Source organism: Manis javanica, chromosome 4, assembly GCF_040802235.1.
Source record: "Manis javanica isolate MJ-LG chromosome 4, MJ_LKY, whole genome shotgun sequence".
NCBI lineage: Eukaryota > Metazoa > Chordata > Mammalia > Pholidota > Manidae > Manis > Manis javanica.
In genome coordinates, this window is record NC_133159.1 from 139,477,583 (window position 1) to 139,489,891 (window position 12,309).

Here is a 12,309-nt window from a genome sequence, read left to right on the forward strand (position 1 = left end):
TATATAATGTATACATTATAATGTATAATGATTACCAAATACCAGGCACTCTGTTCTAGCACATATTTTTTATACTTACCGTGGTATCTCTGAGAACTTCATGTCAGTACACCTTGAAATACCTTATTTTATTTATAAAAAATGTTGATCTAAGTATATTAAGTAGGTGATAACAGTCACATGGTCCAGAATACAAAAGCTTTGTAGTTCATGTGGTTTGTCTCGGGGGGTGTCTGCAGTATGAAGTCACTCCTACTGTTTTCCTCAACCATCCAGTTCCCCTAGTAGGAGCCAACCAGGCTGTCCGTTTTGTATTTATAATTATTCAAACTACCTCATCTTTTTAACTTGTTCATATTATTCCATTGCACAGTTTAACTCTTCCCTTCTTGATGAACATTAACTCATTGTGCTACAAAAATCGCCCTTTTCAATACGCCCATGTAGGCAGGGCAGAAGGAAGGTGGGAGTTTTCACCGGGTGCTTCTTACCGTCTTCTGCCTCTGAGGGTTGGTGCACCCGGCTTCTCTCCTGACTTGGCACCCCTTTGCTGGTCTTGGGAAGGCTTGTTCCCCTTGTCCCAGAGCAACCTGTCTTGGGCCCCTTACGGGATGGACCCTGGACGTCTCTGATGGCTCTGAGTGTGTCACCCAGGGAGAGAAAGCCATGCTGGAACCTACCCTGCCGCTCCCCATCAGGCCATCCTGCTGGGGCGTGGATCCTCCCTCAGGGACAGGTGACTTCCTCCCCTCTGGATCCTCTTCTCTCAGAGAGCGCGGTGATGACCACCACATGGACGCATGGACGTGGGCCGATCGGGGGCATCTCGTGGGAAAAGCCCAGTGCATCTGTTTCTCATTTCCTCCTGAAAATAGCAACAGGAGGACTCTGCTGTCGTGCTGGGCTCTGGGCAGAGAACACTGCCTCAGGCAGATGATACCACTTTTCAGATCCCCCTGAGCCGGTCCCCACCACCAGAAGTAGCAAGAGCACTGCCATGGGTGCTCAGGCCACCTCACTGCCCGTGGTGACTGGCTGCCCACTGCATCCCTGAGAGAGCAGCAGCCCTGGGAAGGCGTTGCTGGGGGCTTGTCCCCACCGGGCCCTCCTCGGCGGCAGTGGGGCCACCTCTCTGCTCTCACAGCTCTTCTCTGTGCCCTCTGCCCTCTTCCTCTCTGGCAGACTGGCCCCTTCTGCTACCTGGACCCCGAGCCCCCTTCCTCCCAGGGTCCTAGGCAGGGCTCCCCGCTTACAGGCACACGACCTTGGGAGATTCTGCAAGCCTCTCTGTCTCCTCAGCTGTGAGCTCTACCCTGCTGGGTGGCGGGAGGCTCAGAGAGGCTGATGTGCAAAAGTGCACAGCACAGGGTGTGACATTAGTGGGGGGCCCAGGGAGGGCACTTCCCACCCTTCCATTAGGAAATGTCCTCACAGTCACTCAGCCAGCCTGGCCCCACAGCCCAGGGTCTCAAGGCCCTCCTCTGAGCACTTTGCCCACCCCCTCCTGAGCCTTGACATTCTGGGGAACACCCTGAGCCGACATAGTGACAGTCCTGCTTTCTGTCTTTTTGTCTCTTGCAGGTTTGGTAAGAGTGATTCATTTTCATCCCCTCTGGCACCCAGGAGTCGTGTTTGTGTCGTTGTCCCGGTCAAGAGTGGATTCCTTTGACCCTCTCTTAGTCCACTTGGCCTTTCCATTGTCCAGAAGCAGAGGTGCTGAGAACCGCCTCAGCAGATAGTGCTGACAGGTGGCCTTAGGATGACAAGGCGGCCTCAGCCCAGCCAGCAGCTGCTCTTTGCAGAGCAGGGACCTTGAGAGTGTCACATCTGCGGGCAGTTCTTGCAGCGGGCCCTGTCTGCACCTTGCCGTCCCCAGGTGACCTCTGGTAGTGGGTGTTGCCTGCTGGCCCACCAAGGTAACGCAGTGCTCCCAGGAGGGAGGCACCATCTGCCTGGTGCAGGTGGACATTGGCCATCTGCAGAACCCAGCTGATGTCTCAGGACCCCTCCCTTCAGGAGAGGGATATCCTCAGAGGTAGGAATGCAGCTCAGCTGTGGATGAGGCCCTGAGAGGCTGGAGGGTGAAGATGCCCCCTGGGGAGGAGAGAGGAAGCCCAGGCAGCCTCACACCCCTTTTTCCACCCCTCTGCGTCCAGGGTGGGAGCCGGGTCTTGCACATGGTTGTACTGGGGAGCCTCTCTTCCTGAGACAAAGCAGAAGGAAACAGCAATGCCTCTGGGACTTGTTTTTAATTGTCTCAGTGGAAATACAGAGATGTCTGGTTTTTGCCTGAGCAAAAGAGCAATTTATTTTTGTATTATGCTGAGCTGGCTAAGCAGAGGGATGAGGCTGTCGGCAGGGTCTCAGAGATGAGGACAAGGATAGCAGACAGTAAGTGGCTGTGCTAAGAGGCAGCTGGCTGTGGGACCACAGGGAGGCATGGAGTGAGGAAGGAGGGAGGCTATACTTCTGTGTCTCAGGGCCCTTGAGAGAGCCCAGTGCCCACACCCTGTGACAGCCTGGCCCTGTTGTCCTCCCCATTGCAGTAGTAATGCAGGGACCATAGCCTGTTGGGAAGGGCGGACGAGGCCTTCAGCATCAGTGTTCGTCTAGGTCAGCAGCAGTCAGAGCCCGCCCACATACTATCTCACTTCCCTCCTAGCCCCTGCCTGTGACAGACATTACAAATCAATCACAGGCTGCCGTGTGTTCAGACGTAGGTGGTTGAAATCTTGTTTTCCCATAGTCTTTCTCTTAAGCTGGCAGGCTATCACCTTATAGACCCATGTATTTTGATGGCTGCTGGCTGGGGTGGGGTGGGCCTCAGGAAGGAGTTGGGATGAGCCAGCCCCATGACAGGGCACCAGAGAGAGGTGCCAATGGTATGACTGTGGGCTCCCCATCATCAGAGGGCGGCAGAGGGCCTTCTGGATGCAGTCAGACTCCCCTTGGCGGGGGAGGAGCGCCCTCCCCTCGCGGTTGAGTATGTGGTATTTGGCTTTAAGTGAACCATCATTTAATAAGCATGGCTGTGTGCCAGATCAGCACCTAGGGCCCAGGGAGGGTGCAGGGCCCTTGTTGGGGTGGTTGAGGTGAAGACAGGGCCACAGCTGCTGACTCAGGGGACACGAGATGGCCACAGACCCCTCGAGCACTGGGCTCCTGACCTTTCTGGGTTACAGGTCCCTTTGATAATCAAATAAAAGTCTAGACCCTCTTTCCAGGGAAAAGCAACAACATTCTGCTTACCAGTCCCCAGGGTTCCCTGACCCCCGAGGCCCATGCCTGCGTCAGGTGGACCCCCTGCTCTGAGCAGAGATAGGGCAGTGCAGAAGGAGGGTGGGAAGGAGGGGAGGAGGGAGCTGGACATGTGGGCTGCCGGTGGAGAGATTGTTCCCAGCTGCTCCTCACTGCCCACCCTGTAAGGCTACAAACACTGGGGACACCTCTTCTTATCAGGAAGCCCAGGACTAGAAGAGGGAGTCCGGGGTGCTCTCCAGGAAGGCAGGCAGAAGGCGTATCTCAAAGCTCATGAGCCGAGACTACCCTGGGGCTCAGACTGGGCACCTGTGTGGGCATGGTAAAGCTGCACCTTGGCCTCGCTGTACCTGCCAAGATCTAGCAATGGTGGCCCTCAGAGAAAAATTCTCCAGGTGCTTCTGGATGGAAAGGTACTGGATGTGTTACTTGGCTAACCAGCTTCAGACCCTCTGCCAAGCATCAGGTAGCTTTTACCCACATAACAAGAGGTGACCCAGATTGAGCCCTCAAACAGTTATGGCCTTTAGGTGCGTCCATGAGGGTGTATGAGAGGGAGGTGTGTGGACACGTCTGTCCTCACCTTTGCTTTGCTTCCTGCCTCTCAAGCCTGCTTTCCACCTAAGCTAGAAACCCCATGAGGACATTCCTGAACCATCTGCAGAGGCTGGGAAGGAGGGGAGTCCCCTTAGTCCAGCCTGGCCTGTCCCTATTTTGATAAATGCAGGTTCAGGGAACCTCTCTCCACCGTGCAGTATCCACACCCCTCTAGCCCGTGAACTCTGAATCAGGTCATAGGCCCAGCTGCCTGGCAGGGCTTCCTCAGCCTACCCCACCTGGCCTCTTTCCCTGCAGATCTCCCACACGGATCCCCACAGATGGTACGAAGGGACATTGGGCTGCCGGTGACTCACAGGTAGGCCTGGCTGGGCCGGGCAGGGCATAGAACTGGGTTGGGACCCCCACGTGCAGAGCCCCCACTGAGGGGTCGCTCTTCACCACCGGTGGGAAGTCTGCCTTGATCCCTGTCTCACAGAGCTCTCTGCCTCTGGTCAGTCTGTCCATCACCTCTGTGGACACAGCCCTGCACCCACCTGCAGCCCCACCCCTCCTTGGGTCTCTTTGTCACTCTGCTGAGGAAGAACACAGGTCCCAGGAGAAACAGGGTCACAGTCTTGGGGGAAGTGGAGCCAAGAGCTTCCTCCCAGTCTGGCATGATATCATGTGGGTCCTAACAACTGTCACATCAGAGTCCCGTGGAGCTTGTTCGACCCTCCAGACTCCCAGGCCTCATCCGTCAGGTGCCCTTGCCTGGCAGTCAAGATTTCCAACAACCTCCAGGGACTCCGGTGCTTATGCATGTTGGCATGATGCGAGCCCATGACAGGGACCGTCCAGAGGGCTTGGCTTCAGTGCTTGTCAGGCTAGCGTGTGCTGCAAACAGCAGTTCTGGGTATAGCATCATCATCTCTGATGACTGGCCAGACCTTGTCTGTGGTCTGGGGTCCCAGTTAGAGGCTACTGTGCACACAACAGGCCGTGCTTGTCAAGCGCGCTCCTACCTGCCAGGGCCCTCATTGCCCCCAAGAGGAGGCTGATCTGGGATTCCTGCCCAGAGGGCAAGACCCGGCTCTGGCTCTGAGGGGCTGAGTAATTTGCCAGAGGTCATGCTGCCAGTAAGACAGTCCTTGAGCCCACTGGCTGGTGCCCAGGCACCTCTGGAGCCTTGTCAGGGCTGGGATGCCTATACCCCAGAGCCCCTGGGGTGGAGAGTCCCCAGCACCACAGACAACCAGGGTAAGCCCTGCGAGTGAAGGTCTGAGAGCCTCCCTTGGCCATACCAAGGTGCTCAGTGCAGCTTTCCAGGGCCAGCGTGAGAGCTGCTGAGAGCAGGATCTTTCAAGACGGGAGCACGGTAAAGCTTCACCTTGACCTCACTCTACCTGCCAAGATTTAGTGATGGTGGCTCTCAGACCAAAATGCTCCAGGTGCTTCTGGGGAAAGGTACTGGATGTGCTACTTGACTAACCAGCTTCAGACCCTCCACCAAGAATCAGACAGCTTTTACTCACATAGCAAGAGGTGACCCAATTGAGTCCTCAAAAACTTATGGCCTTTGGGTGCAGCAATCTCTCCAAGCCTCAGTTTCCCTATTTGCAAATGGGAGTTCCGGCCCTGTCATGAGGACACAATGGGGCAGTGTGCATCTGGGCTCACTTGCCCAGCCGAGGGGAGTGCTTGGTATCTAACCACAGGCTCTAGCCCAGGAGAGGCTGATGTGATCTGAGTGACAGGAGGATTGACAGGTGCTGCATTCCATTTGTCTCAGCTGCCCCAGGGAGTTTGAGGCTGTGCAGCCTGCCCCAAAGTATTTCCTGCTTCCTGCCCCAGGGGGCAGCTCTTTGCAGAGGCTGCCCTCCCAGTGGACAGGGGTGGACCCTTCCCTGGTCTGGGAAGGCTTTTACCTCCATTCAACACCCTCTCCCTAGCACCTGCCCTTTCCCAGGCCCAGACCTGACTGTCATTTTGCCCTGTTTTCAAGATTTCCTCATGGAGATCATCTCAGATACCACTGAGCTGCTCCCCTTACCCCAGGTGTTCACATAAGAGGACAGTAAAACCCAGAGAGTGAGACAGAGAATGCGGATGCCAGGGAGGTGGGATCAGGGCTCCTTAAAAGGCCTGCTGCTAAACCCCCAAGCTCCTGTCGTGACTGGGTAGAGACAGTAATTTCTTGAGCCTCTTCCACATTCCAGGCCCTACACATTTACGCAGCACACATGTATCCTCCCCAGTCCCGGTGATGGGGAAATGATGGCCTCATTTGCAGAGGCCCCAAGGTACATCCCACAGCCAGCAGGATTGAAACCCAGTGGGGTTTGACCCCAGAGCCTTGTGCCCTGCCCCAGTGGTCTTTCTATCCCCGTGTCCTGCCTCAGGGGTCTGTCTTGCCCTGTGTCCTGCCTCAGGTCTGTCTTAACAGAGAAGTTATGCAGCTCTGAGTTCAGAGACCTGAGGTCTGGCCCCCGCTGAGCAGTATCCCAGTTCAGGAAAGTGCGCTAACCTCTCAGAGCTGGTATCCTTGACTGTGTACTAAGAATCCTGGACCTGCCTACTCCCAGGGGTGGTTGTCAGATTGGAATTTGTGAATGCATTACAAATGGCTCCCCAATACTGTTGCTGTTTGTTCTGTGGTTACTGTGATGGCACTGTGCTTATAAAAACCTATTCAATGTGGTCTTTGTGTCCTTAGGCACTCCCCACCTTATGGACTCACCTCGGCCTTTTTCTCTGAAGTATACCACCCACTCAAGCACCATCCTTCCTTTCAATCCATCTTTTATACTTTAGTATGACTTAAATTTTTATTTCATTTGAATTGAAATACTTTCATGCGTTCAAAATTCAAGAGGTACAAAAGCATATATACAGAGAAAGCTTCCTTACCCCCCTGCTGCCATCCCAGCCCCTTAGATCTCCCTGTAGGCAGATCTTGATATTTTCATACATGCAAATACATATGTATATTATTCCAGCTCCTTTTTTTGTTTTCACACAAATACTGCATATATTACACACGCAGTTTTATCGTTTGCTTTTCCTTTTTAAAACAGAGGCATAACGAATGTATATAAAGCTAAGCACACAAATGGATTTTTACATGTGTATGCACCCATGTCTACCACTCAGAAATACTCAGAGCATTCAAGTACCCTAGATAGTTGCCTTTGGTCCTCTCCAGTTGATAGAGCCATCACCCAGAGGTGACTATCACTCCTGTCATCATAGGTTAGCTTTTCCTATAAGTGAGCTTCATGTAAGTGAAATCATACAACATTGTACCTTTTTCCCTGACAATATAATTTGGAGATCATTCCATAGTTGCATAAAAAGAGCTTCCTTGCTTTATTTTCTGGCTGCATGGTGTTCATTCATGTGTGGATGGACCCTACTTTGCGTAATCAGTTAACAATCAGCTAAACAACGTGGGGTGTTTTCCAGTCTTCCACTGCCACAAACGTGCTGCAGCGTGTAACCTGTCCACACAACATTTGACACCTGTAGGGCTACCTGTTGGATAAATTCCCTAGACTGAAATTGCTCAGTATGCACGCTTGTAATTTTGATGACTGTTGCCAGATTGCCTGCCAGGGAGCTGGCACCAGTGGCCACAGCTGTTCTGAGATTTTGACAATGGTTACTTTGTGGCTGGGACATCTGAATGCCTGGGGAGAGCAGTGGCCCCTCTCTGGGTGTCGGCCTTCCCTGGGAGAGGGGCCTGGGGCTCTGGGATAGAACCAAGTCTCCAGGTTTCCCTGGGGCAGTGTGGGAACACTTCTCTGCCTGGCTCTGGTCTCCCAGCCCACAGGAGCATTTTCGTGTGTCCCCCCTGTAGGTTCTCCACCAAGTCCTGGCTGTCGCAGGTCTGCCATGTGTGCCAGAAGAGCATGATGTTTGGGGTGAAATGCAAGCATTGCAGGTGATGAGGAAGGGGGGAAGGCCGGGTGAGAGGGGCAAATGCCACACCTAACAGTCCTGCTCCTTGGTTCTTGGCTTTAGGCTAAATCAGAGTTTGAAGGAACTCTTTTGAGAGTTCCTAAACCTGCTATTCGGAATCCCACTCAGTATCGCAGGGAGTGATCAGCCCTCACTGGGGAGATTGAGGAAGCACCACGCAAGGCATTCCCAGAAGAAGGGAATAGTTGAGGTGGGTTTTAAAGGATTAATAGAAGTTTACAAGGTGGACCAAGGAGAAAAGAGAATTCCAGACCAGGGGAGCATCTTGTACAAAGACAGGGGGATTGGGAGGACTGTTCCAGAAACTGTAAGTGGTTCTGAAGCTTAACTTTACATTTTAGTATAAGGGGTAGGGAATTGGGGGCAGGCAATGGTAAGAATCAAGAAGATGGCTCATGCTACTTACAGAAGTGGGGAGAGTAAGGGGAGAATGTAGATTCTATAGAACCCTACCTTTTCTGCACCACTGTCCGTTTCTGATAGGAGGAAAGGACAAGGATAGGGAATAATGGAAGCAGAGTCTTTACCCTGCTGTCTGGCTGCCCTCACCTTAGAGGATGGACCTGGAGTCTCTGCTCCTGGCCTTCTTTGCCCCTGCATTGCTGTGTGACCTGGGGCAAAGTGCTTGCCCTTTCTGGGCCTCATTTTTGTCATTTATACATCAGGGAAAATGATTCCAGGTCTCTCTCTCTCCATCAGGATTGCTCCAAGAATCTGAGCTAGTGGGCAGGAAAAATTTGGGCTCCCCGCAGACTGGAGGTGATGGGTCTCCTGTGTATCAGTTGCATAAATTGTGTTTCCCTGATGACTCTCCTGACCATCAAAAAGATGCCAGAATTTTCTCACCAATCTAGGTCTTCTGTGGCTCCTGGGCATTTGGTTTTAAACTGAGACCTCCAGCTCCCTTCAAGTAATGCCTTTCATACAGAAAGCACAGGATGACCTCTGAGCCCCACACTGTCCTGCGACTGCAGTGTGAGGTTGGTCAGGCCCCGGCAGGCAGCCCGTTTGGTGGATAAGAACCCCCAGATGTGGTGCAGCAGGCAGGAGCAGACTGAGAGCCCCGGCCCCAGCTGCTGACCACAGGCCACAGGGCCGGGCTGGACAGTAGCAAGGGGCTGTTCCTCGCATCCCCGGGATCCTTTGGCTTTGGGGATGCGAACCTTCTCCTTCTAATTCATCTTTTTTGTTTAGTTTAGATTTGTCTGGAACTTTCTGAATGTGAGTAGAGAGTCTCCTTTTCTTTGGAAAAGAGAAATAACTATGTGACCCACAATAGGTTAAAGTGGGAATAACCAGACCTGCCTTGCGGTGAAGATGGGGCACGGCAGTGGGGACAGGGCAATGCTCAGTGGCCAGGAGCCCTAGTGCTCTCTACAGGTGGAGTCCTGCACTCTGAAACAAATGTTTGTGGAGCACTTTGTGGAAATCAAGGCAGTCAGGAGCGAGTGGTGCTCAAAGCTGCTGAGCAATGCCCTTGCACCCCTGTGCGTCCTGGGAGTACCCGGGCCAGCTCCGTGTGTGCTGACCCCACCTTCTTTCCCAGGTTGAAGTGTCATAACAAGTGCACAAAAGAAGCTCCTGCCTGTAGAATATCCTTCCTTCCGCGTGAGTGTTCTACCCTTCTCTCCTCTGCCTTCTGTGTTTGGGGTGAATCTTCAGCTCTATCTGTGCCCTGCTGATCATCCTCCCTCTTCTTAAGCAGTACCCAGGCTTCGGAGGACAGAATCTGTACCCTCAGACATCAACACCCCGGTGGACAGAGCAGTAGAACCTCACTTTGGAACCCTCCCCAAGGCGCTGACAAAGAAGGTATGCTGGGTGGCCACCCGCGGCTGCTTCTGCCGGGAGCACCCACCCGGGATTCCCTCCTGTACGGCACCCCTGGCCTGGGGGTCCCGCAGGGAAACATGGCGCCGCAGTCCAGGATCCGTGGCCAGAGGGTGGCCTTCGGGGAGCCTATCGTTAGCCATTTCATACACTTCAAATCACACCGATGTCCAAATCGTAGTTACGTGGCCATGACCCCCGTGCCCTCTTGACCTGACGTTTCCCAAGTGCTTACTGTGAGTTGGGGACTTTCTCCATTGATGCTTCGTTTGTTCCTCACAATAGTTCTGAAGTCACCTATTGGTATTACTTCTATGTTACAGATGAGGAAACTGAGCATGGGGTCCCCTGTGAGTGGGGTGCAGGTCCGGAGCAGGAGCCTCAGTGGCCACGCAGGCCCAAAGCCTGGGCCTTAGTCCCAGTGTGACACATATACACCTTCAACAGTCATACATAAAAGTGCATTTCTTTCCATGACCAGGGGGCAGGCTTCTCTGCTAATGCAAACAGGTGACCTCTGCAGCCTGTGTCCCCCAGGAGGGTCTGCACACTTGTCATGGCTCCTGCACTCGGGTGTACATGGTCTCTGCAAGTCGCCCATGCTCATGGCTTCAGATGGCAGTCCCCATGCTGGGGACCAGGCCTTCCCCGGGGCCACTGTGGGTGTGGCTGTGTGTCTTCAAGTGTGTTGTGTCCCAGCTCCAGACCAGGGCTTAGCAGGCACTTGCCACCCTCCTGAGGAGCATGTGGCCTTGGCTGGCCTTCAGTGGCTTGGGCCAGCCTGGGTGGCAGAGAGAAGAGAGACAAGAGGCCTGGTCAGTTAACACCAGGGACCCTGAAGGTGCAGCTTTGGGAGCTGCTCTGGGAAGGTCCAGGCCCACCTCTCAGCGTCAAGCACAGGCCACTGCTCCAGACACGGCGACTCTTGTGGGCCCACTTCTCCCCTACCTCTCTCCGCCTGTCATTGTGTTTCTGCTCTGCTGGGGGCGTTCCCACCAGGAATGGAGAGGCTGAGTGGGCAGGGGCAGGACCCACGGCCCTGAGTTCAAGTCCCTCCTTTCCCTTTCTTGGGAGAGTTCCTTCACCTCTCAGAGCCTCAGCTGCCTATTTTGTTAAGTGGGGATAATCTTTCATGGAGGATTGTAAAGGTAATGAGATGATGTTCGTGCATGAACGTGCTTGTCAGGAGCAATTCGGTCTGGTCAACTAGTGCTTGTTGTCCAGCTGTCACTGAGAGGCACGGCTACTCGGCAGGCACAGCAGCCCCTGATCGGCCACCCCCACCTAGCCAGCACGGTTTTCTCGCCTGCCCTCTTCTCTCTGGCTACGCCAAGTGCACTGCCCACCCTATACCCCTCCCCACCCCCTTGCTCACGTCCTGTCCATTCGAGCCCTGGCACGTTTGCTACTGCATTTCTGTCTGTGTGGATATCCCGCCCCCACCCCGCCCTCCCTCCAGGTCTTCAGACCCCACTGAGAGTCGCTCCTGCGCAAGCACCTCCTGCACGCACCCGTTAGCCCTCCACCTTCACGGTTCTTGGTGCTCCTGTCTCATCCCTCACTGCGGACAGTTGCTGGGTATTGTCCTTCCAGTATCGCCCCTGTGGGCACTGTCATCAGACAGGCTAACAGTGCCTGAGTTGTCATGGGTGCCAGGCATCGGCTGAGGGCTGTGCATTTAACCTGTTTCTCTCCAAAGGCCACCCTCCCGGCTCCTTGCTCAGACAGGCTCTTGTGCCCACTGTTGCCCCACATGAAACACTTGTTTATACCATCCACTTCCTCAGGGAGGCCTTGAAGGGACACCGCCTAAGGGGCTTCCCTTCCCAGCAACCTGATGTCACATGTTGCCGTCACCTGTCTGCCTGGCTCCCCATGTGGTGGGGGTGCCCAGGAGGGCAGGGCTATGTTGTTCTGCTTCTGCTGGGTCCCTGCAGCCACCTTGGAGCCTGGCACACAGTAAGTGGTGAGGAAATGTCTGTATTGAATGGTGAACGAATGAGCAACCTTATGAGGTGACAGCTGATATACTCTCTGTATAGACGACACACTGTGGCTCAGAAAGGTGGAGTAATGGTTAAAACTTGCACAGGTGCTGAGGGAGGGAGCTGGAATCCAGTTGGCCTCATAGCCACTCCCCCGGCCCCAGCTGGCCTGACCACAGGGACAGGATGGAAGGTCTAGGTGCTTGGAGAGTGAGGGCTTAGTGGATGCAGCTCCCCCCCTGACTTTAGCATGGCACCAGGTGGTGGCTGTCCCTGGCTGGTATGGCCCACTGGTAGCTTCGGTGGGTTCTAGAGTCAGACTATTGAACCTAATTTGGCCCCAACTCTTTTGGCCAAGGAATTCCCTCTTCCCCACTGAGGAATGGGGTTTGGGTCTAGGAAACACCAGTCAGGTTCAGAGTCCCACCCAATGTAGACTCCCCTGATAGTCCCCTCTCAGGTGGTCCTCTGGCCTTGCTAGGACCCAAACCACTAGATGCAAAAGAGAGGGAGGAGCATTTATGAGGTACCACTGTGTACCACACACTAAGTAAACACTTGTCAGAGTCTGAATTTAATTTCTTAAAAAACCCTTCCATGTGCACAGCTCAGAGCCAGGCACTGGGTGTGAGGTGAGCAGGCGTGGCCCCTGCCCTCACAGGACACACGGTTCTGCTGGGGGCGACAGTCTTCAGAAAACCGCCCAACGTGCCTGCAG

At 54.1% G+C, this 12,309-nt stretch overlaps 1 protein-coding gene across 17 annotated transcripts in view; it reads left to right on the top strand.

The window, feature by feature from the left end:
• The window catches only part of KSR1 (kinase suppressor of ras 1), a 139,669-nt gene that overhangs the window by 104,269 nt on the left and 23,091 nt on the right, over positions 1-12,309 (top strand). For 12 of the 17 annotated variants that reach the window (XM_073235136.1, XM_073235140.1, XM_073235141.1 and 9 more), the window contains 3 exons: positions 7,655-7,738; positions 9,323-9,384; positions 9,482-9,588. In XM_073235136.1, the coding sequence (XP_073091237.1) occupies positions 7,655-7,738; positions 9,323-9,384; positions 9,482-9,588 (253 nt within the window). Of the gene's footprint in view, positions 1-1,581; positions 1,587-4,113; positions 4,175-7,654; positions 7,739-9,322; positions 9,385-9,481; positions 9,589-12,309 lie in introns of those variants that run through there. The other 5 variants (XM_073235144.1, XM_037002203.2, XM_037002204.2 and 2 more) reach the window with 2 other exon arrangements.